Source organism: Cervus canadensis, chromosome 12 (assembly GCF_019320065.1).
Source record: "Cervus canadensis isolate Bull #8, Minnesota chromosome 12, ASM1932006v1, whole genome shotgun sequence".
Classification (NCBI taxonomy): domain Eukaryota; kingdom Metazoa; phylum Chordata; class Mammalia; order Artiodactyla; family Cervidae; genus Cervus; species Cervus canadensis.
Window position 1 is genome coordinate 2,806,112 of NC_057397.1, and position 20,633 is coordinate 2,826,744.

Sequence of the window (20,633 nt, forward strand, 5' to 3'; positions counted from 1 at the left end):
CTACAGTCTATGGGGTGGCAAAGAGTCAGACACAACTGAATGACTGAGCACAGCACACAGGCTCATTTAATCTTCACAATAAACCTCTAAGGTTGCTATGATTTCCCTCATATGAAGATTATAAATATCACTGAAGCTAAGAGAAAAGTGACGTGGTTTCATAGATGAACGGGGACTTGGATCTCTTAGGATTTCAAAGGAGGTCCCCTGGCAGCCCTGCCAGGAAGTGTTCCTGATCTTAGGGAAACCTCTCTCCTATCTCCTCTCCCCAAGAGATGCCTGGGACACAAGGTGGAGAACGCAAACGACCCTGATGGAGTGGACACAGTGGGCTAATTCAGTTTCAAGAAAGGAGACCTGGGGGAGTTTAAGGCACAGAGACGCCTCGATTCACATGTCCTCTGGGACTGCAAATTTTGTTAACAGAGGGCTGCAGGAGCTCCCCTCTGTTCAAAACTGGCCCACGACAGCAGGTACGGTGGAGGGTAACAGTGTGAGGGCTCACACTGGGGTGGTTAGAGAGCCTGCTCCAATACTTTGGCCACCTGATGCAAAGAGCCGACTCATTGGAAAAGACCCTTATGATGGGAAAAATTGAGGGCAGGAGGAGAAGGGGGCGACAGAGGATGAGATGGTTGGATGGCATCACCAACTCGATGGACATGAGTTTGAGCAAACTCCGGGAGACAGTAGAGGACAGGAGAGCCTGGGTCTGACTTTAGGGCAAGGGCGTCCCCTTTGCCAGATGCAGGAAACAACAGAGGCTCCCATCACCAGCTGCTTAGCAGGGCCCGGAAGGGGTCTCTTGTTCCCACCACACTCGCCTTTCCAACGGGGACATGAGTGGTCCAACCCCTGGTCCCACACGGAGCCAATTCCTGGCCTGGCTCCTTCCTCTCAACCAGCAGCAACCCTGCCCACCACGTTACCTTGAACCCAGGTTCTCCTTCCGATTATCTCTCATTTCTAGGCTGGCTCTGCCTCCCCAGAGTGCTGTGCCCACACTTATCATGAGGCCCCCACGTGTAGGAAGCTGACTCTAGAGGCAGGAGGGCCGGCCAGGGGCCCCCATCGCTGCTTTGCCAGCTCAGCCTCGGGACGAAGGGCATGTCCACTGGAGGGCCGAGGAGACCCCCAACACAGGAGGCAGAAAGGAGTCAGACCCACCCCGCCTACCACCAAGCCAAAGGCTGGAATCGCATGGTAACTTTGGGGAACAAAGACTCGGCACCTTAACCTCTAGGTCAACTGAATAAAAATTCCTGGGAGTGGAGTCTAGGTTTCAGAATATTTTTAAAATCTCTCCATTGGGAGCTAAGAGCCACTGTCTTTCAAACAATTTGGCCAAGCAAAGATGGATATGCTGACAGACCTTTGTCTTCATCTGCTGCTGTATTAAGAAGTCTGTAACGTGTATGTTATACCTCCGGGTGTCCCTTCCCTTCCTCTCTGAGAAAGACTAATAATTAGGATAAGTCGGTGGATACATGTATATGTATGGCTAAGTCTCTTCACCGTCCACCTGAATCTACCATGACACTGTTAATCAGCTATGTGCTGTGCTTAGTCGCTCGGTCGTGTCCAACTCTTGATGACCCAATGGACTGTAGCCCACCAGGCTGCTCTGTCCATGGGGATTCTCCAGGCAAGGATACTGAAGTGGGTTGCCATGCCCTCCTCCAGGGGATCTTCCCAACCCAGGGATCGAACACAGGTCTCCCACATCACAGGCAGATTCTTTACCAACTGAGCCACCAGGGAAGCCCTATAATCTGCTATACCCCAGAAAAAAATACATAGTTTAAAATAAAATAGAATAATTTGAAATATGATGAATATACGTAAATGTATAACTGAATCACTGTGTTGTACACCTGAAACTAAGTCGCTCAGTTGTGTCTGACTCTCTGGGGCTGCATGGACTGTAGCCCACCAGGTTCCTCTGGCCATGGGATTCTCCAGGCAAGAATACTAGAGTGGGTAGCCATTTCCTTCCCCAGGGGCTCCTTCCAACCCAAGAATCAAACCCGGGTCTCCTGCAATATAGGCAGAATCTTTACCATCTAAGCCACCAGGGAAGCCCCAACACAATACTGTAAATCAACTATGCTTAGTTGCTCAATCGTTTCCAACTCTTTGAGACCCCATGGACTGTAGCCCGCCAGGCTCCTATATCCATGGGATTTCCCAGGCAAGAATACCAGAGAGGGTTGCCACTTCCTTCTCCGGGGATCTCATTGAACCAGGGATCAAACTGGCGTCTTTAGCATCTCTTGCATTGGCAGGCGGATTCATTAACACTGTGCCACCTGAGAAGCCCTGCAAATCAACTATATGCCAACAAATTTTTTTTCAGTTAAAAAAAAAAGGAAGAAAAGGATAATTCAGAATACTAACCAAAAAAGGAGAGCTCTTTGTGGAGACCAAGAAGGCCTCTTCTGGGAGACTTTAAACCTGTGTGACCCTGGCTGTCCAGTGCATTCACTAAGCCTGGCCTCCGTCTCACAGCCAGAACTGAGAGGCCACACCAACCACACACCACAGAGGAGCAGGAAGTTCACACCCGGGAACAAGGTAGCCTGATGTTCCAAAGAGGGGATGAGCCTTAGATTCAGCAGACTGGGCGCAAACCCAGTCACCCGCCTCCTCCGGTTAAACTAGCCGCACAGCCTTGAGCAAGGCAGTCAACCTCTTCATGCCTCAGTTTCTCCATCTAGAGAATGGAGCTGCCAGCACCAGTTATATAAGGATTAAACGCAAATAACATTTGCAAATAAAGATGATTAAGCCTGGTCACAGGACGTACTTCATCAATATTACTTCCAACGACGATCTCTCTTTTTCTGCCCAACTTTCTAGATCGTTCTCCTAACCATTTCATCTTGTCAAGAACCTCTCTCACTTCAGTCCTGTCTAGGCCACAAACACCTATTAACAAGTCAGCCTAAATGGGCTGCTGTGAGACCGGGGGACAGGATGTCCAGAGGGGCGGGGGATGGGGAGTTAGTGCATGATGCTTGTGGGGCTTCAGTTTAGGCTCACAAGAGTCCTGGAGATGATGGTGGTGATGGCTGTACCACAATGTGAATGTTCTTAATGTCAATACACTGGAAAATGGTTAAACACGGTAAAATGTAAGTTATATACATTTTATCATAATAAAAAAGAAAAAAGTTAAAAACCAACCTAAGGCCTCCCCCCACCGCCTGTTTCCACTCTGCACGGCTTTCCTGCCCAAGGCTCCCTGGTCTTACCCCGTGGGGAAGGATGCAGCGCCGTCCTGCTGGCCGGGGGCGTCCACGTGGCAGACAGCAAAGTGCTGGGTGATCTCCTGCATGTCCTCGGAGTTGAAGAGAGGGTTGTAGCAGGTTTTGTCTGGAGAAGAGGCAGGTGAGAGGGCAGAGGAAGAAGTCAGGAGAGAACGAAGTCTGCGTCCATTCTGTCTGTTTCACGGCTACACGGCAGTCGAAAGGAACTTTCAAGAATGGTCACCTTTTCTTTCCCACTGTCCTCTGCTGATAAAAGGCAAGAAGCCCACGCACCACGGTGAAGAGTAGCCCTGCTCTCTGCAACTAGAGAAAGCCTGCACAGAGCAATGAAGACCCAGCCCAGCCAAGAAATAAAATTTTAAAAAAAGGACCTAGTATGGGATCTGGTACAGATGGTTATGGTTATGGGGAATATGGTTATTACATGTCGGAAAAGAAGAGATTGATAAAAGAGGAATGAGAGTGAAGGAGAAAAACAGTTTTCAGTGACTGACATCATTCCTAGCCTCAAGGTATTAAGAAGCTATAGGGGAAAAAATGTCACTCGGGCAGTCTGCTGATCAAGAATTGAGCAAACACCCAGCTTGCAATACACACTAGACTAGGAAGGCCTATAAGTTCCTTCCTAACCGTCACAGTACCATTTCTGCTTTCTGTAACTGTAATATTAAGTTAATCTTATTCTGGGCCCCCTCCATCAGTAAAAAGCCCAACTTTGGTGACACTTCCTGGTAATCCTAAGAATTCAGTCTAAACATTCACAGCAGCAGCATGCAGAATAGTCAAAAGGTGGGAGCAGGGCAAATGCCCAACAGCTGGAATAGATAAGTAATCTGTGATGGGTCTAAACCTTGGGGTCCCATTCAGAGAACAGAGTACTAATACATGGTACAATGTGGACAAATTACAAAAAAAGCCAGTCAGGAAGACCACATTTTGTGTGATTCCACTGATAAAAAAATGTCCAAAATAGGCAGATCTTAGAGACAGAAGGTAGACTAGTGGTGGCCAGGGGCTGGAGGGTATGAGAGATTGGGAGAGTCAGTGAGAGTGAAGTCGCTCAGTCGTATCCGACTCTGCAACCCCACGGACTGTAGCCTACCAGGCTCCTCAGTCCATGGGATTTTCCAGGCAAGAATACTGGAGTAGGTTGCCATTTCCTGCTCCAGGGGATCTTTCTGACCCAGGGATTGAACCCGGGTCTTCCGTATTGTTGGCAGACGCTTTACCCTCTGAGCCACCAGGGTGATAGATAAAAGGACAGGCTTCCCTGGGGGCTCAGACAGTAAAAAACTTGCTTGCAATGCCGGAGACCTGGGTTCAATCCCTGAGTCAGGACGATCCCCTGGAGGAGAGAATGGCTACCCACTCCAGTATTTTTGCCTGGAGAATTCCATGGACAGAGGCTACAGTCCATGAGGTTGCAAAGAGTCGGACATGACTGAACAACTAACACTTTCACTTCACTTTTCAAAAATGCTCTGAAACGGATTGTGTTGGTAGTTGCACAATGCTGTGAAAATATTAAAATCCACTGCATGCTTTCATTAAAAGCAGTCACACGGACTGATGGCGGAGGGCTCCTGAGTCCCCAGCCTCTCCATGCCCCTCAGGCAGTGCACTCCAGGCCTGTCCAGTCTGTAGCAAGAGTTCCTCCCAGAACATCTCCAGGAAGTCCCCTGCATGCTAAGTTGCTTCAGTCATGTCCAACTCTTTGTGACCCCAAGGACTATATATAGTCCATCAGGCTCCTCTGTTCATGAGATTCTCCAGGCAAGAATACCGGAGTGGGTTGCTATTTCCTGCTCCAGGGAATCTTCCCAACCCATGGAAGGAACCTGCATCTCAATAGGTCTCCTGCCTTGGCAGGTGGGTTCTTTGTCACTAGCACCACCCATAGCAAGAGTTCTTCCCAGAACAGCTCCAGGAAGTCCCAGCAAAAGAGAAAGAGCCGGAGCCCCCCCACCCGCCCTTCCTAGCTGACTGTGTCCCCCAGCCCTGATGGGAACTGGCTCACCCAGAACTGCTCGGGACTTACGGTTCATCCCAATGTCGTGGTAGGTAAGGATGACGGGCCGGTTCCCCTTGGGGGTCCCACACAGCGTGACATGCATGGAGCCATGCAGAGTCTCGATGTCTTGCTCCTGGGGAGAGAGCAGACAGACGGGCCTGTCACGTGGGAGCCAAAGCCACCGCGTGGCTGGAACTACTGCCTGCAGACACCCAGCGCGTGCCCCTGTGGTTTGCAGAAGCTTCTCATTTGGTCCTGGGCTTTGAGTGGCAGGTACCTCTGGTCAGAGAAGTCACTCGTAGAAGCATAGATGGACCGGGGGAACCATGGAAACCCACCCCTCCCATCCCTTGCGGTCAGTGGTTGCCAATCTGAAGACCTTGATGCAAAAATAAAGAAATACACCCCAATTCTCAGGTTCCATCTCGAGAGTGGAAAAGCTCATTATCTGTGCTTTTAACAAAAACCCTCTCCCTTCTCCATCCCTGGCTGAGTGATGCAAGGACTCACAGGCTTCCGCTTTGAAGACGCCTGAAGCATCTCCAGGCTGTACCCTGCTTCTGTGAAACGGGAGGAATAACAGAGCCTCCTGGGGAGGAGTGAGTGCTTCACAGGGGATGGCACTCAGCGTATCAGGCTCCCTCCTAGTGCCCAGGCCCGCCCTCAGCACAGGGGTCCCAGCTTTATGCTCCCCCAAAATGAGTCCCCCATTTCCCCAGCCCTCTCTTCCTCTAAGTGCCTGCACTAGAAGCGCTGGAAAAATCCACAGAGGATGCAGTATGTCCAGCCCCCAGTGGGGGCCACAGGTCATCTGCCAGGCCCAGCCCTGGCTCTAAAGCCACCGTGGGAACAATGGTTCATTGTGGGGGCCGCATTCTCCATTGTCTCTTCAGCTGACCCACACGGCGCCCTCTAAAAATAGGCCAGGCTGGGCAGTGTCCCCACTGGCTTGGGGCATCAGGGTTCAAACCCAAGCTCGGCCTTTTCCCAAGCCCTCTGAAACCCCGTAGATCCATCAGTAAGACGGGAGGGAGCCGACCACCCTGGGTTCCTCAGCAGAGGAGATAACCTTGGACAGGGAAACAGAGCCAGGTGGGAGGGGGCTGTCCCGGACACAGGGCAGAGGAGTTAATGTCCTCTTGTCGAATCTTCTCCAGGGGCACACACCTGCTTCTTAGCCACCTCCCCAAACAGACTGTGGATTTCCGGGGAGAAAGGGTGACTCTGTCCTGGACAGGGTCTGGCCTGGAGGAGGCACTTAGAGATTTATGCAAAAGAGGTCAAACCAGTCAATTCTAAAGGAAATCAACCCTGAGTATTCATTGGAAGGACTGATGCTGAATCTGAAGCTCCAATACTTTGACCACCTGACACATTGGAAAAGACCCTGATGCTGGGAAAGAGTGAGGCTGGCGAAGGCAGGAGGAGAAGAGGGCGACAGAGGATGAGATGGTTGGATGGCATCACTGATTCAATGGACATGAGTCTGAGCAAGCTCCAGGAGATAGTGCAGGACAGGACAGGGAAGCCTGACGTGCTGCAGTCCATGAGGTCCCAAAGAGTCAGGCATGACTGAGCGACTGAACTGAACTCTAGCCAAGGGTGGTCAGAAGATTCAGTTCTGGCTAACGAGATGTCAGCAGAAGTTTCTGGAGCTTTGAGGAGAAATTTTTTTAAAGAATCAGACTTGGCCTTTAGAGTTTTTCCCTTCACCCACCTACCTGCTTACAACTTGGAATACAGATGTGATGCTTGGGGATTCAGCAGCCATCTTATGAGCATGCGCACAAAAGCTCCATGCTCAGGATGACAGAGCAGGAAGCTGGAAGAAGTCTTAGACTGGGTGACATTTATAGTCTGCAGTACTAGTCCTTCTGGGTCAGCAAAAATATCAAACATTACCCTCTTTAGGGCACTGTGTTGGATGATATTAATTCCAATGCTACACTCACCCTGTGACCCTGGCCAAGTTACCAGACTTCTCTGAGAATTCCTTCCCTCAGCCGTAAACTAAAGTCAATAACAAATCCATCTGCTTATGGAGATGCTCCTAAGACTAAAACCGTGGTAGGGACTGGAAATTGCAATGTCTCCCTGCAGGCCGGCTGTTCCAGTTGCCTCCCCAGAGACAATTACTGTCGAGCTACAAAGACCAGCTCCCAGGGTTTAAATCAACTGGCTGGATGATCTAGGAGAGCTCTGAGATGTGCTGCCACCACCTCCCTCCATAATCCGCCTGCTCAGCAGGCCCTGGGGAGACGCTGAGCGCTCTGGACTCTAAGAGGATGACATACTTACCCAGGCTCTAAGTCAGCTGCCCCTCCCCTCAGCCTAGCAAGCCTCGGTCAAGGCATGGCCTGCGGATGGAGGGCACCCTTGGGACAACAGGCAAAGAAAGCTGGTTGGGAGCTCATAAGATGCAGCATTAAGTCAGGGCTTGTTGAGGCAAGCAAGCCGGACCATGAGAACAGAGGCTCAGGATAAAATGCCAAGGGCTGGCCCCACCATCATCTTTCTGTGAAATAAGGTACCCTCCCCCCATCTTCCCGGTCCCCTGCCTGGGCGCACAGTGGGGAAGGGTGGGCCTGGCTGAGCCACTGATCTCGCCCTGCCCACTGGGAAAGGAGCACGTGAGTTATGAAGACTGACGGGAAGGGGTGCGTTGTGGAAGGAACACAATCGTATTTGCACAGAAGGACACCATCCGCTCCTGGGAAAGTTCTAAAAAGCCAGGTCTGAACCCTGTGCTCCAAGGACAGCTGTTTCACAGAGGACAAAGCCAGTCCCAGCGGCTGAAGCCTAGCACCCAAAGGTGCCAGTCACTGACTGAAGATTCCTAACAGACCCTTGGGCCTCTAAGTCCTGATCTCTGGCCCACTGGGACATCTAAAAGAGAAGGAGATCTCACAGAGGTCAGGCTCCCTCCATTTCTCAACTTTCTTCAGTGTTGTCATCACATCGAGAAACAGTCAAGAAGTTACATCAGGAAATGATCTGCAGTGGATGAAAGGGTGACAGCCTGGGAATTCAGTGGGAGCCTCCAAGGAGGACAGCCTCTCTTGGATTACAGAAAGAGGAAGAGGGGAAGGAGGGCCATCCATGGAGCAGAGGGAGGCAAGGAGGCCCGAGGGACTTCCCTGATAGTCCAGTGGATAAGAATCTGCCTGCCAAAGCATGGGACGAGCGTTTGACCTAGTCCTGGAGGATCCTACATGCTACGGGGCAGAGAAGCCCATAGGCCAAAACTACAGATGCCTACAAGGAAGAGTAGCCCCTGCTTGCCTCAATTAGAGAAAGCCTGCATGTAGCAATGAAGACCTAGTGCAACCAAAAACAAATGATCAGTTTAGTTCAGTTGCTCAGTTGTGTCCGACTCTTTGCAACATCCCATGGACTGCAGCATGCCAGGCTTCCCTGTCCATCACCAACTCCTGGAGCTTACTCAGACTCATGTCCATGCAGTCGGTGATGCCAGCCAACCAAATCATACATAAAACAAAAAAAAGATTCTAATACACCTCCTTTCAAAAACTTTTATAATTAAACAGAATCCTTGGAGGTGGGTCTTGGACATGAGTCTGCCTTCTCTCCAGATTGCTGGTCTCCTGAATAAAGCAAACTTTTTCTTTCTAACCACCCCTTGTCTCTCAAGGATTGGCTTTTGAATGGCAAGCAGCCGAACACAGGGTACTGAACCTGTGTTCAGTAACAGTATCACAGCAGATTTTTAAAAAGTGATTTCCTGTTGCTCTCCTACTCTCCCCAATATGCAGAAGTTAGAAACATAAAGAAAAAAAAAAATAGCTTATGTAGTCACTAAAAAAAAAAAGACTCTAATACCTTTTTTTAAAAAAAGAAAGGAGGCGTGCATGCTGAGTCTGAAGCAGTGACAGAGTGTGACCGTCATAACACCTCTTTCTGCCCCCGTTGTTACAGATTAGAAGACTGAGCTCCTAGGAGGTCAGGCGATAAGCTAGCAGAGGCAGAGCTGACCCGCACCCGCTCTGTCCAGGACACCTATCTATTTCTCAGGACCAGGAGATAGGTGTATACACAAGGTCAGTCTGATGGCCTGGGCTGGACAGACCTGGCGAGCTGATCAGAGCCCCACTACGGGACTGCTGGAGGGCAAGGCGCTCCCGACCCCTCCACCAGGACAGCGTTCCCAGCAAACCCGGGAGGAGGGCAGAGAGGTTAATCCTCACTTGGCGCTGACCCAGATGCGTGCCACTGCCATCTGTCACGTTCAGTCTCAGCGGCTTCCTCGGAAGTGAGGCTGGGGGCGGGCAGGGATGGGAAACGGTGGGTTGAGGATTTCCAAGCCTCTGAGTTCTGCCCACCTTCAGTCAGGGGGCAGGAAAACAAGAAGCAATTGTGTGCAAAGAAAGACATTGGTAAAAGGTCACCGTTTCCATTTTCCCTGTGAGTTGATCTGCATCCAAAAGTTGGGGTGGGGGGGTGGAAATCAACTCCCCTACAGGCAGGAATCAGACATTCCCCCCTCTGCAGGCCCAGCTCCACCAGACTGGGAGCCCCAGGAGACCCTCCAGCCCACCACCCCTCCTGCCCAGCTCCTTCCATCCCCTCCACCCACAGGCTCTGTGGGTAACATCAGCTCATTGCCCGGAGATCCCTGGTGAGCACACAAACACAGATTCCCATGGAAACCACATCAAATCAAACCATCCAAATAACTAAAGATCCAGGTGGAAGGAATTACAAAGAGCAAATCCACCAAGAGGGGCCAAAGGAAGTGACCCAGCCCCGGGGCAGGGGGAGCCGCCAGCAGTGAGCTGAGATCTCCCACCCCCACCAGCTCCAGGGACTCAGTCAAGCTTTGCCGTCTAGCTCATCATTGTGTGGCCCTGGGCAAATCCCTTACACCCTCTCTGACCTTGTCCCTTCAAGGATGCCAACAATTTGTTTTGAGGGTTAAGTGAGATGATGCAGGAAAAGAGGTCGGCACAGTGTGTGACATACAGCTAGTGCTCGAGACATCAGCTCTTACAGCGCCCAAATAGACAGATGGACCACCTTTAGGACTATCTCAGTAGTACCCTCCGACCAGTTTCTTAACATCTCCGAACTGGTCTCTTACCTGCAAAGGAAGGGTCACTTCCCACCTTAGCAAGAAAGCCCTGAGACAATGGGCAGACACACCAGTAACCCCCTCAGGGGCTTTCCACAAAGCCTCCCCACCTTCAGCAGAAGGGGTAGGGCTGGATCATTAAGCATCTGCCAGCTCTGATAGTCCCGGATTCTAGAATTCTAGCCAAAGAAAATAAACCAGAACTCAAAATACTTCCACTTTCCCCACTCATCAAATTTGCAAACACTACTGCCTAGGCTGATGCCAGAACCTTCTCTGCAGCGCCAGATCAAACCACTTCCTTCCTGCAGCCCCAGCACCCCAGGCCAGCAGCCCACCCAGCTCCACGCTCTGAGGGCTCCAAAGCCCCTCCAAGTGAGGACAGAGCAGGGTCTCAAAAACTGCTGGCAGAACATCACATGTCTGGCTGGGCACCCATCGACCTGCCCTAAAACAGCACCCAGGCCAGAACAAACTGCCCATTTAAGGTGACATCAGCCAGGATGAGATAAGGCTCAGATGCCATCTGCGCTGGAGGCTAAGCCGTCTCCTGAGACAGCAGCCGTGAGGCTATTTCTCACTGAGGACCTCTGGGCTAACTGTGTGTATTTTGATTCATGCACACACACGCACAAAGTTCTTGACCACTTGGGAAAGGAAACGAGTCTGCCCCCATTTAGCTAAAATGCTGAAGCACCAAATATTCCTTGAAAAATAACACTGGCTACTTTGGGACACTCACAGTGAAGAAGATCAGCTTCCTTCAACTCAACCCCCAAGAACTGCCCAGAAGGGACCCCATTCCATGAGCCCTAAGGACCAACAAAATGAACATATAAAAGTGGACTGCCGTTAAGGCACATCGATGCTCCAGTCCTTACATCAGGTCCCCGTCCAGGGTTTAAACATAAACCCACAGGAGCACTGTTTGGATTAGCTACCTGGCCAGATCTTTTCTGATAAAAAATTGCAAAGGTGAACTGGAACCTAGTCCATAAAACGTAGGTTGGCCATTCTGGGGGTTAGTCCTGCAGTATGTGTCCTGGTTGACAGAGTCGATCTGGGGCAGAGTTGGGTTCAATGTGGCCCCTTCAAAGCTCCTGGCCATGGGAATGCCTCAGTTTCCTCATCTGTCAGGCAGGCATGAGGGTGCAAGTCCCAAAAGATTCGATGAAAGAGCCTGGGGAGGCCTGGCTCATCAGAGAAGCTGAAGCCCAGCGCAGGCATGAGCCCCCGTGTGAATCTGAGGTCAGGGTGTGCAGGCGAGTGCCTGGGCTGGGACGCCCATCAGCTGCCCTTAGCAAGGCTGTCAGTCTCTGCTCCTGGCACTGTGAGCAGTAAGCCACCAGGACCCAGAGAACATCAGCCTTTACAGTGCAATGTGCCTTCTGAAGGACGCCCTTCAGAAGTGACTCACACCCACGGTTTCAGAGACTGCTGGAAATCTGCGGGAAACCTTCATAAACATTGTGAGTCAACAGGATCCAGGAGCCAAATCCAAATGAATATAGTTTTATCCAAAGATCTTTTCAGAAGCAACCTTGACAAAACATCACTTGGTACTTGGTTAGCTCAAATATCGCGGTTCATTGGTAAGGGGGGCTTCATTGGTGGCCCAGTGGTAAAGAATCTGCCTGCCAATGCAGGAGACGCGGGTTCAATCCCTGGGTCGGGAAGATCCCCTGGAGAAGGAAATGGCAACTCACTCCAGCAGTTTTGCCTGGAGAATCCCATGGACGGAGGGGCTTGGTGGGCTTCAGTCTGTGGGGTCGCAGAGAGTCAGACACGACTGAGCAACTAAACAACAAATTGGTAAGGTGGAGTCTATCAGCAGCTTAGAGGAAGAAGACTCAGAATCCGAGCCAGGGGGCCCTCTGCGTGTGCTGCCGCCTCTGCACGGATGATCGGTCCCTGCTCTTCTGTCACAGGAGTCCACGTTTCCCTCAGGTCTCAGTCCAGTGTCACCTGCTCCAAAAGCCTTTCCCGACGCCTCAGCCGAAGTCCTCACCCCATCACGGCAGCCTGTGCCATCATCCTCCAAGCCCCGACGGTAGTTCAATTTGTCATCATGGTCAATGGATCACGGGTGCCCCACTCCACCCACCTCGGCTTCCAAGGACTCAGAAGGAGTGGCTGCAATCCCAGCCTTATCCTGCCTGCACCCCGTGACCTCAGACAAGTGACTGAACCTCGGTGCGCTCAGGCTGTCCATCTGTCAGAGGCAGACAGGGCTCCTTGTGAGCAGTAGGAACACCAAACGGGCAGCTCACTCAGAACGGTGCTGAGCAATACACTCCTTTAGAACTGACTTCCCTGGAAATAGGGTCACTGCCTGTCACACTCGCCCCTGTATCCCCAGCGCCAAAGACGATGCCAGGCACAAAGCAGGCGTTTGTGAAAGGGACAAAGGCAAGCACAGTCGGAAAAATGCCTCCAGCTCCCAGGAGAGCTCTGGGATCCAGTGGGAGGGCTCGGCCCAGGCTGACGAAGCCTCCCCGGCTCCTTGCCCAGGCTTTCATCCTCTGTGGTCTTCAGGTCCTCACTCTGCTGATGTCCAGAGGATGCAGAACACCCACCACCCCTGCCCTAGCTACCCTCAGGTCCACGGGTGCAGACGGGTGGGGCCCCCACCCTTGTTCTCCGCTCTACCTCCCCCCTGTGCCAGGGACGGGAGCATATGACAGAGCTCTGCGAACGGTCACAAGTGACACAAAAGTGATGAATTATCTTCACAGGGAACAGAAAAACTACGTCTTCGAGGTTCCTCCAATGACCAAAATTTTAGAAACCTATGGCCCGCAAAGAGATCAAACCAGTCCATCCTAAAGGAAATCAACCCTAAATATTCATTGGAAAGACTGACGCTGAAGCTGAAGCTCCAATATTTTGACCATTTGATGCAAAGAGCCGACTCATTGTAAAAGACCCTGATGCTGGAAAAAGACTGAGGGAAGGAGGGAAAGGGGTCGACAGAGGATGAGATGATTGGATGGCATCACTGACTCAATGGATCTGAGTTTGAGCAAAATCCAGGAGATAGTGAAGGACAGGGAAGCCTGGTGTGCTGCCATACATGGGGTCGCAACGAGCTGGACACAACTTAGCAACTGAACAACAAAAACAATAACCAGAGGATCCAACAATTTCACTTTTGTGTACGTGCCCAAAAAGACCGAAAGAGTCACGAACAGACGCTGGACAGCCGTGTTCACAGCGGCACTAATCACGACACCCAAAGGCTGGAAGCAACCCAAACGTCCACTGGTGGATAAAAGGATAAGCAAAATGCAGCCTAGACGTATAACAGAGCAGCAGTACTCAAGCTTAAAAGGGGATGGTGTGCTGACACTGGCTACAGCGTGGACGAAACGTGAGGACGTTACATTAAGTGAAGCAAGCTAATCACAAAGGACAAATACTGCATGATGCCACTTACATGAGGTACTGAGAGTAGTTAAACTCCTAGAAACAGGAAGCAGAATGGTGGCTGTCAGGGGATGCAGGGAGGGGAATGGGGAATTAGTATTTCATGGGGACAGAGTTACAGTTTTGCAAGATGGAAAGAGTTCTGGGGGCTTTCCTGGTGGTTCAGGGGCTAAGCCTCCACGCTCCACACTCCCAATACAGGGGGCCTGGGTTTGATACCTGATCAGGGAACAAGACCCCATGTCACAACTAGGAATTTGTATGCTGCAACTAAGACCCAGCACAGCCAGTCCATGGGATTTTCTGGGCAAGAGTACTGGGTGGGCTGCCATTTCCTCCTCTGGGGGATCTTCCCGACCCAGGGATTGAACCGACATCTGCTGCGTCTTAAACAATAAATACTTAAGAAAAAAAGATGGGAAGAGCTCTGAAGGTTGCCAAGGGGAAGGAGGTGGGGAGCGCGATGGATTGGGAGTTTGGGGTTGGTAGATGCATACGGCTGCATGTATAACGGATACACAACAAGGTCCTACCATAGAGCACAGCGAACTATATTCAATATCCTGAGCTAAACCGTAATGGAAAGGGAGAGAAAGTGAAAGTCGCTCAGTCATGTCCGGCTTTTTGAGACCCCAAGGACTATACAGTCCATGAAATTCTCCAGGCCAGGATACTGGAGTGGGTAGCCTTTCCCTTCTCCAGGAGATCTTCCCGATCCAGGGATCAAACCCAGGTCTCCTGCATTGCAGGCAGATTCTTTACCAGCTAAGCCACCAGGGAAACCCAAGAATACTGGAGTGGGTTACCATTTCCTCCTGCAGGGGATCATCCCAAACCCGCATCTCCTGCATCTCCTGTATTATAGGAGGAGTCTTTGCAGCTAAGCCATCGGAGAAACCCTAGGTTGTATATGTATTTCAACACACAAAAAAAACAATTGGAAAAACCGGGTGTGTTATTGGGCCAACACTGACTGGGAAACATCACACCAGGTTCCCTCTACACTAGCTGGAGTCTTGGTCCCCATGTGCCAGATGGGGAAACTGAGGCCTGAGGGAGGTGAAGCATCTTGCTCTGGGCCAGGCAGCCAGGAAAGGGCAAACCTGGCTCTCGAATACGCAGAGTCTGGGTGACTCTGTGGCCTTGACCCTGGGGGAGACAGACATCACAAGGCTGCTGCAGGAAGACAAAACCACAGACCTGAGAGCCGCTTCCTGTGGAAGGCAGGGCCGGGGACAAGAGCTGACATTTCAGTGACAGAGAAAGTAGGTTCGCCTCCCTGCCCCGGGCCCCGCCCAGCCCAACCCCGAATGATCAGCCGGCCCCTGGGACTGTCGCTCCAGCCCAACTGCCCTCGGAGTCCACCAGACAGCCAGGGCCAAGGCTGGCATAGCTGTTGCATCTTTTCAGCCCTTCCGCCCCGCAACCCTATTTTCCTGATGGTGGGAAATGGCCAGACGAGGATCCAATGTCACCCCGTTAGCTCCCCCACCGCACACCACTGCACAAGCGATCCCCCTCTCTCTGTCCTTCAGCTTCTCCCACTGTAGAAGGAGGGTCTGCATGATCTAGACCTGGGAAGCCTGGAGACAGTCTATTTACCTCCCACTGTCCCCAGCACACCCACATGCCCAGAGTCCTGAGACAGAGACCAGTGGACGGAGCTCTGGCCCAGGGATGGGGCAGACAGAGACCTCGGCCTATGAACCATACAGTGAGAGAACAAGCTCCCTTTCTGCTGAGACAGATTTGGGAGTGATACCCGGCCCCACCCTCCAGCCTCAGTTTCCCCATCTGAGTGATGGGGATAATGGCACTTCTGCTTATGCTATTGTTGAGGCATTAAGTGAGATACTGGCTGGGAAGCCCTTAGCACAGGGCCTGGCTCACAGGAAGCATCACTAAAGCAGCCTCATCAGGTGATGCAGAACAGGAGGCTCTCAAGGCCGGGAGAGAGAAGGCCCGGGGTCTGCTGCCACCTTCCTTTCACTGCAGGGGGACCTCAGGCAAGTGACTTCCCAGCCCTGATTCTCTTCTTAAACCAGTGCTGTAAAGAGCATGACCAGCATGTCCCATGAGACCGTGTGCTCCCTGAGGACCAAGGTCTGTGTACTGGGTGCTGAAGCAGCCAGTGAAGTGATGGGTTCAGGCAACCCCACCCTCTGATGGCCTAGAAGCGGAGGGAGCTGATAGTCTGAGCCACAGTGGGACGAAAGAACAAGACACAGCGGGTGATGGTGGGGGTGGAAGACTAGCCTTTGTCCCAGGGCCTGAGTTACTCACAGCCTCCACTCCTGGCTCAAGTCTCAGACCCTGGGGAGCAGCCCCACCCATCCCAGGGCCCTCTCTCTGTTCCTCTGCACAAAAGGTGGGCTGAGCCCACCAGGTGGCCCGGCTTCCAGCTCTAGAGGGGCTGTAGATTCAGCCAAGACCACCCCACTGATGTTCCCACCTGCAGGGACCCCAGAGGAGAAAGTGTGCCTGGCGATCTGATCATGTTTCTTCCCACTCCCCAGGGACCTGTGCTGGAGGGAGCTGGTGGCTCAGGAGGTCTCCAGACCCCAGAGTCTAACCGTCACGTCCATACATCCATCCGTGCCTGTAACCTGTGTTCTTGCAGAGAGCGTGGCTTTTGCCTCCTGAGCAGTAAACATAGCCATGAACATCACTGGAGTCTGAGTTACGCCCAGGAGAGAGGGGAACATGAAATCCGGGGGCCTCCCTGGCTGCGTGACTTGGAGGCACTGCTCATCTGTAACAAGACGATAGCAGAACTGCCCCCACCCCCCCGCCGCAACCAGGGCTCTTATGAAGAGTGAATGAACATACTTGATTAAATAAGGGCAGGGTGCTTAGAACAGTACCTGGCACACAGTTAGGACTCAAAAGCATCCGTTCTTACTGTTGCGTTACAGAGGGCAGGTAACTGGTTCAGAAGTTCTGAGTAACTTGCTCAAGGGCACACACCTTAAAAAGGTCAGCTAGAATTAAATCCGATTGACCTGACTCAAAAAGGGTGGGGGGAAAGATGCTTTTGTTCAGGATGCCACGATGTCTCAGCTGCAGCCTGACCGTGGCAGTTCTCACTGTCTGGGTGGCTCAGTTCCTTCATTCATAAAATGGGGAGATGTCAGCCCTGGTCTGGGTGCATCCGCTGTGGAGGTACCGAGAGGCTGGGACAGCAGCGATGCTGTAAACCCAGGCTGATGAGTCAGAGAGACGCTCCTGAAGGATGAGAGGGTATCTCTCGACTCAGCTGCTTTTAACCACAAACACCTAGTGTGGGAACGACCTGTCCCGGCCCAAGCTGTCCCTGTGGCCGGCCCCGGACACCCGCTGACAGCAAGGGAGGCTCGAGGGCCCCAGGCTGGAAGGCCCTCCCTCGGGCAGGGAGCTTCCCTGCTAGCTCACGGAGTCACCTTCAAGCCAAGCCGGTGCCCCTTCTGAAGCAAATGGCACATGGTGGCTGCTGACTGTTGCTCAGGCCTCCTGCTCACGGCCCTGACACAGACACGACCAGGAGGCTGTGAAAGCAGGTTTCACGGTCAAACTGCAAAGAGCACGGTGCTAGCCGCGCAACCACAGACCAGGCACACCTAACCTCTGAGCCACAGCTTCCTAAACTCTAAGAATGAAGACAGTGACCTGGCTGTTCAATGCTCTTGGGGCTCAATGGGGTGTGCCTGCGGAGTTCAGGGGCCACGTCTGCCTCAGTGTCCAGGGCCTGGCGCACAATGATGGTGCAATCAGTGTGTTCTGAACTAGGCAATATAACACAGTGGGATGTGTTAGCCTCAGAGGACAAATGGCTGAACAGAAACCAACACCTCGGATACCCCAGGGGTTCCCGGGGCCCGGGGTCAGGGTGGGCTGCAGGAACAGCCAGGAGGACCCGTAAAACACTGAGGCCCACGCACCTCACCTGTGCTCTTTTCACTCACCTCCCTGACTTCACACCAGCCAGTGTTTCCAACCCCACTCCCTCTTTCCCCTTCCTTCCAAAGACAATGCCAAGATTCACAGCCTCTGATGGATGGCGGGCCAATCATTGAAATACGAGATTCAGGAGGACCAGGGAGCTCTTTGGGGGGAGGAAGGAGGTGAATGGTATGATGGAGTCGCAGGACTCAGGATGGGCTGGAAGCTGGGGTACCCGTGTGATGGGCAAGCAGAGTGCCAGGTGAGCATGCCAGCCTGCACACGGCCTGTACGAGGCCCTGTCTTCTCCAGGAAGCCCACGTGACCTGGATGTGCTCAGGCTTCCAGCTCTGCTCCCAGGGCCCAGCGCAGTGCAGGGGCCCACGTAGCTTTGGAATAAGGAGTCCAAGACTTACAGTCCCTGAGGTTCTCACCCACCCCTCGGCTAAGAGAGGTCAACCCCCTCTCCTGAAAGCTTGTTCCTGGACAAACCTCCAGAGGCCATCCCCCTCTTGCTCCCATGCCAACCTGGAGCAGACAGGGAGCCGGAAGACCACAGAGAAGCTGGCTTCACTTTCCCAGGTGGAGCCAAGAACATCAAACCTTTGCTTCCCCCATCCCTTCGCATCACAGGGTCCCAAGCCCACCCAATGTCTTGCCATTTCCTCTGCACATGCCTTCCAGCTCTGCCCAGCTCTGCAGGGTCAAAGGGGCTGTTGGATCTCTGTCCAGCCTTCACAGAGGTTAACTGGCTCCTGCTTTCTTGGTCAGAACTCAAACCCACTTCTCTCTGGGGAGAAGGAGCTGAGTGCAGGAAACCGGCTGAGGCCACTTCCATCTCTCCCCTTAGCCCTAACGTCTGAACACGGATCTAACCCATGGAAGAAAGCGGAAAGGAGAAGACAGAAGAGGCGAGGGGAAAGGGAAGCCACATCTTCTACTTGCCTGAACATCAAACTCCTGCAGGAGGCCGGTGATGGTCTGTGGAGAGACAAGAGAGATGGTCAGTTTCATCACTTTCCCAGGGCAGAGAAGCAATGTCCGAACACACAGACCTCCCCATGCCCTGAGTCTATCATATAGACCTTATGTCCTCTGTGGAGCCTATTTCTTTCCAAAGAGACTTTCTATCTCAAAGAATAGCAGTCCAACTGAAAAATAGACACAGTAGATGGATTCTTCTTTGACTAGAGCCTTGGTGAAAAAGATCTGAAGGTCTAAGCTAACCACAACACTCTATAAACTGGTCTCTGTCTCCACCCATGTGCTACACTTTTAAAGCTCAAACTTGATCATGCCACTGTCTTTACATTTCTTCCATGGTAGCCCACCATCTAGATTAAAATTGGCCAACAATGGCACCCTTTCCTCCCAGCTCAGGATGGAGTTCAAACACCCCGTGAAAGCTGAGCCCAGCTGGATCCACCACCAACCACCAGGAAAGAAGACAGGTCAGCAGAGCAAAGGAAAAAGAGGTGATGGAAAGGGGACAGGGACCCCTTGGAACAGCCAGGGGCTGGGAGTTAAAACTGTACACCCAACTGCTGAAGGAGATTAAAGTGAGGGGTGGGATGGGGGGTGGGCATGAGGCTCAAGAGGGAGGTGATGTATGTATGATTATGGCTGATTTGCATTGTTGTATGGCAGAAGCCAACACAACATTGTAAAGCAATTTTCCTCCAATTAATATATATATGTGTGTGTGTGTGTGTGTGTGTGTGTGCACACATATATCTCAATAGCTTCAAACCTACTGGGGCTGGGGTTAAGAACAGAAGGGAGTTTGATAAATTCAAGTGGAAGCAAATGGTGGCCAACACACTTGTGTGTGTGTGTATTGACGGGAGGGAGCAGAAAAGCTGCTTCATACAACCCTAATCTTCACAATGTTAACAAGAGTGCAGAGGTCATCCCGATGGAGGATGGACATCAGGAAGAACTTCCCAACAGCAAACCTAATTAAAAACACTTTGCTGAGTCAGTCTAAGGAAATGCAGGGCTTACTTCCATTTAAACCTGGAGAGAAAAGGCCAGGATCTACTGAGAGACAGACTGACATGTAACTAGGAGTTGATAACCTCCTAGATGTTTATTTCAGAAATAAAAATTTCCAAGGGCAGCACTAGGCTGCCTCAAAAATGTATACATGCTGTGTGTAAACATGCATCTACCCTTGGACTCAGCGATGCCACTTGGGGAATTTATCTAAGACCTGCACGTGCATGAAATGACGAACATGCAGGATCCAAAGAGGCTGTGAACACCTGCAGCTCTGTTGGAAACAGTGACGTGGCCCCAGGTGTCCACATACAGGGCCCTAGTCAAATAAACGTGAGGAAGACTGTGAGCTGGAAAGACAGAAGCAAGTGCCCTGTGGACTGATGTTGGAAAGGTCTCCAACACGGGTGATTAAATAAACAAAGCAAACGTGGTATACCATTTCATGTGGTTTTTCAAAAGGGGAGGGATAAGAATATGTTAATGTGGGGCTTCCCTGCTGGCTCAGTGGTAAAGAACCCACCTGCCCGTGCAGGTGATACAGGTTAGATCCCTGGTCCGGGAGGGCCCCACACGCCCCCCAGCTCTAGAGCCTGGGAGCCACAGCTACTGAAACCGTGTGCCCGAGAGCCCCTGCTCCGCAACGAGAGAAGCCACTGCAAAGAGAAGCCAGCACCACAACTAGAGAAAAGCCCGGGCAGCAACAACGAACAGCACAGCCAAAAGTAAATCAAATAAATAAACAAAATTATTTATAAAAGATCCTGATACGTATTTGCATCACCTGGGAGTTTTTCTGTTGCTTTGTTTTTTGCTTTTTTTTTTTCAAGACTGTGTCAAAGATGCAGACAGAAGAGGAAATGGATTTGAAGCATACATAGTGAACAGGATTCGAGTTGGCAAACTGTGGGCCTCTACCTTC

At 51.8% G+C, this 20,633-nt stretch overlaps 1 protein-coding gene across 1 annotated transcript in view; it reads right to left on the reverse strand.

Annotated features, from left to right (window-relative positions):
- NDRG1 (N-myc downstream regulated 1) overlaps positions 1–20,633 on the reverse strand; it is a 55,671-nt gene that overhangs the window by 20,787 nt on the left and 14,251 nt on the right. The window contains exons 3-5 of the mRNA XM_043483222.1: positions 18,659–18,694; positions 5,308–5,413; positions 3,255–3,375 (exon numbers count right to left, since the gene is read on the reverse strand). Coding sequence (XP_043339157.1) covers positions 3,255–3,375; positions 5,308–5,413; positions 18,659–18,694 — 263 coding nt within the window. The remainder of the gene's footprint in view (positions 1–3,254; positions 3,376–5,307; positions 5,414–18,658; positions 18,695–20,633) is intronic.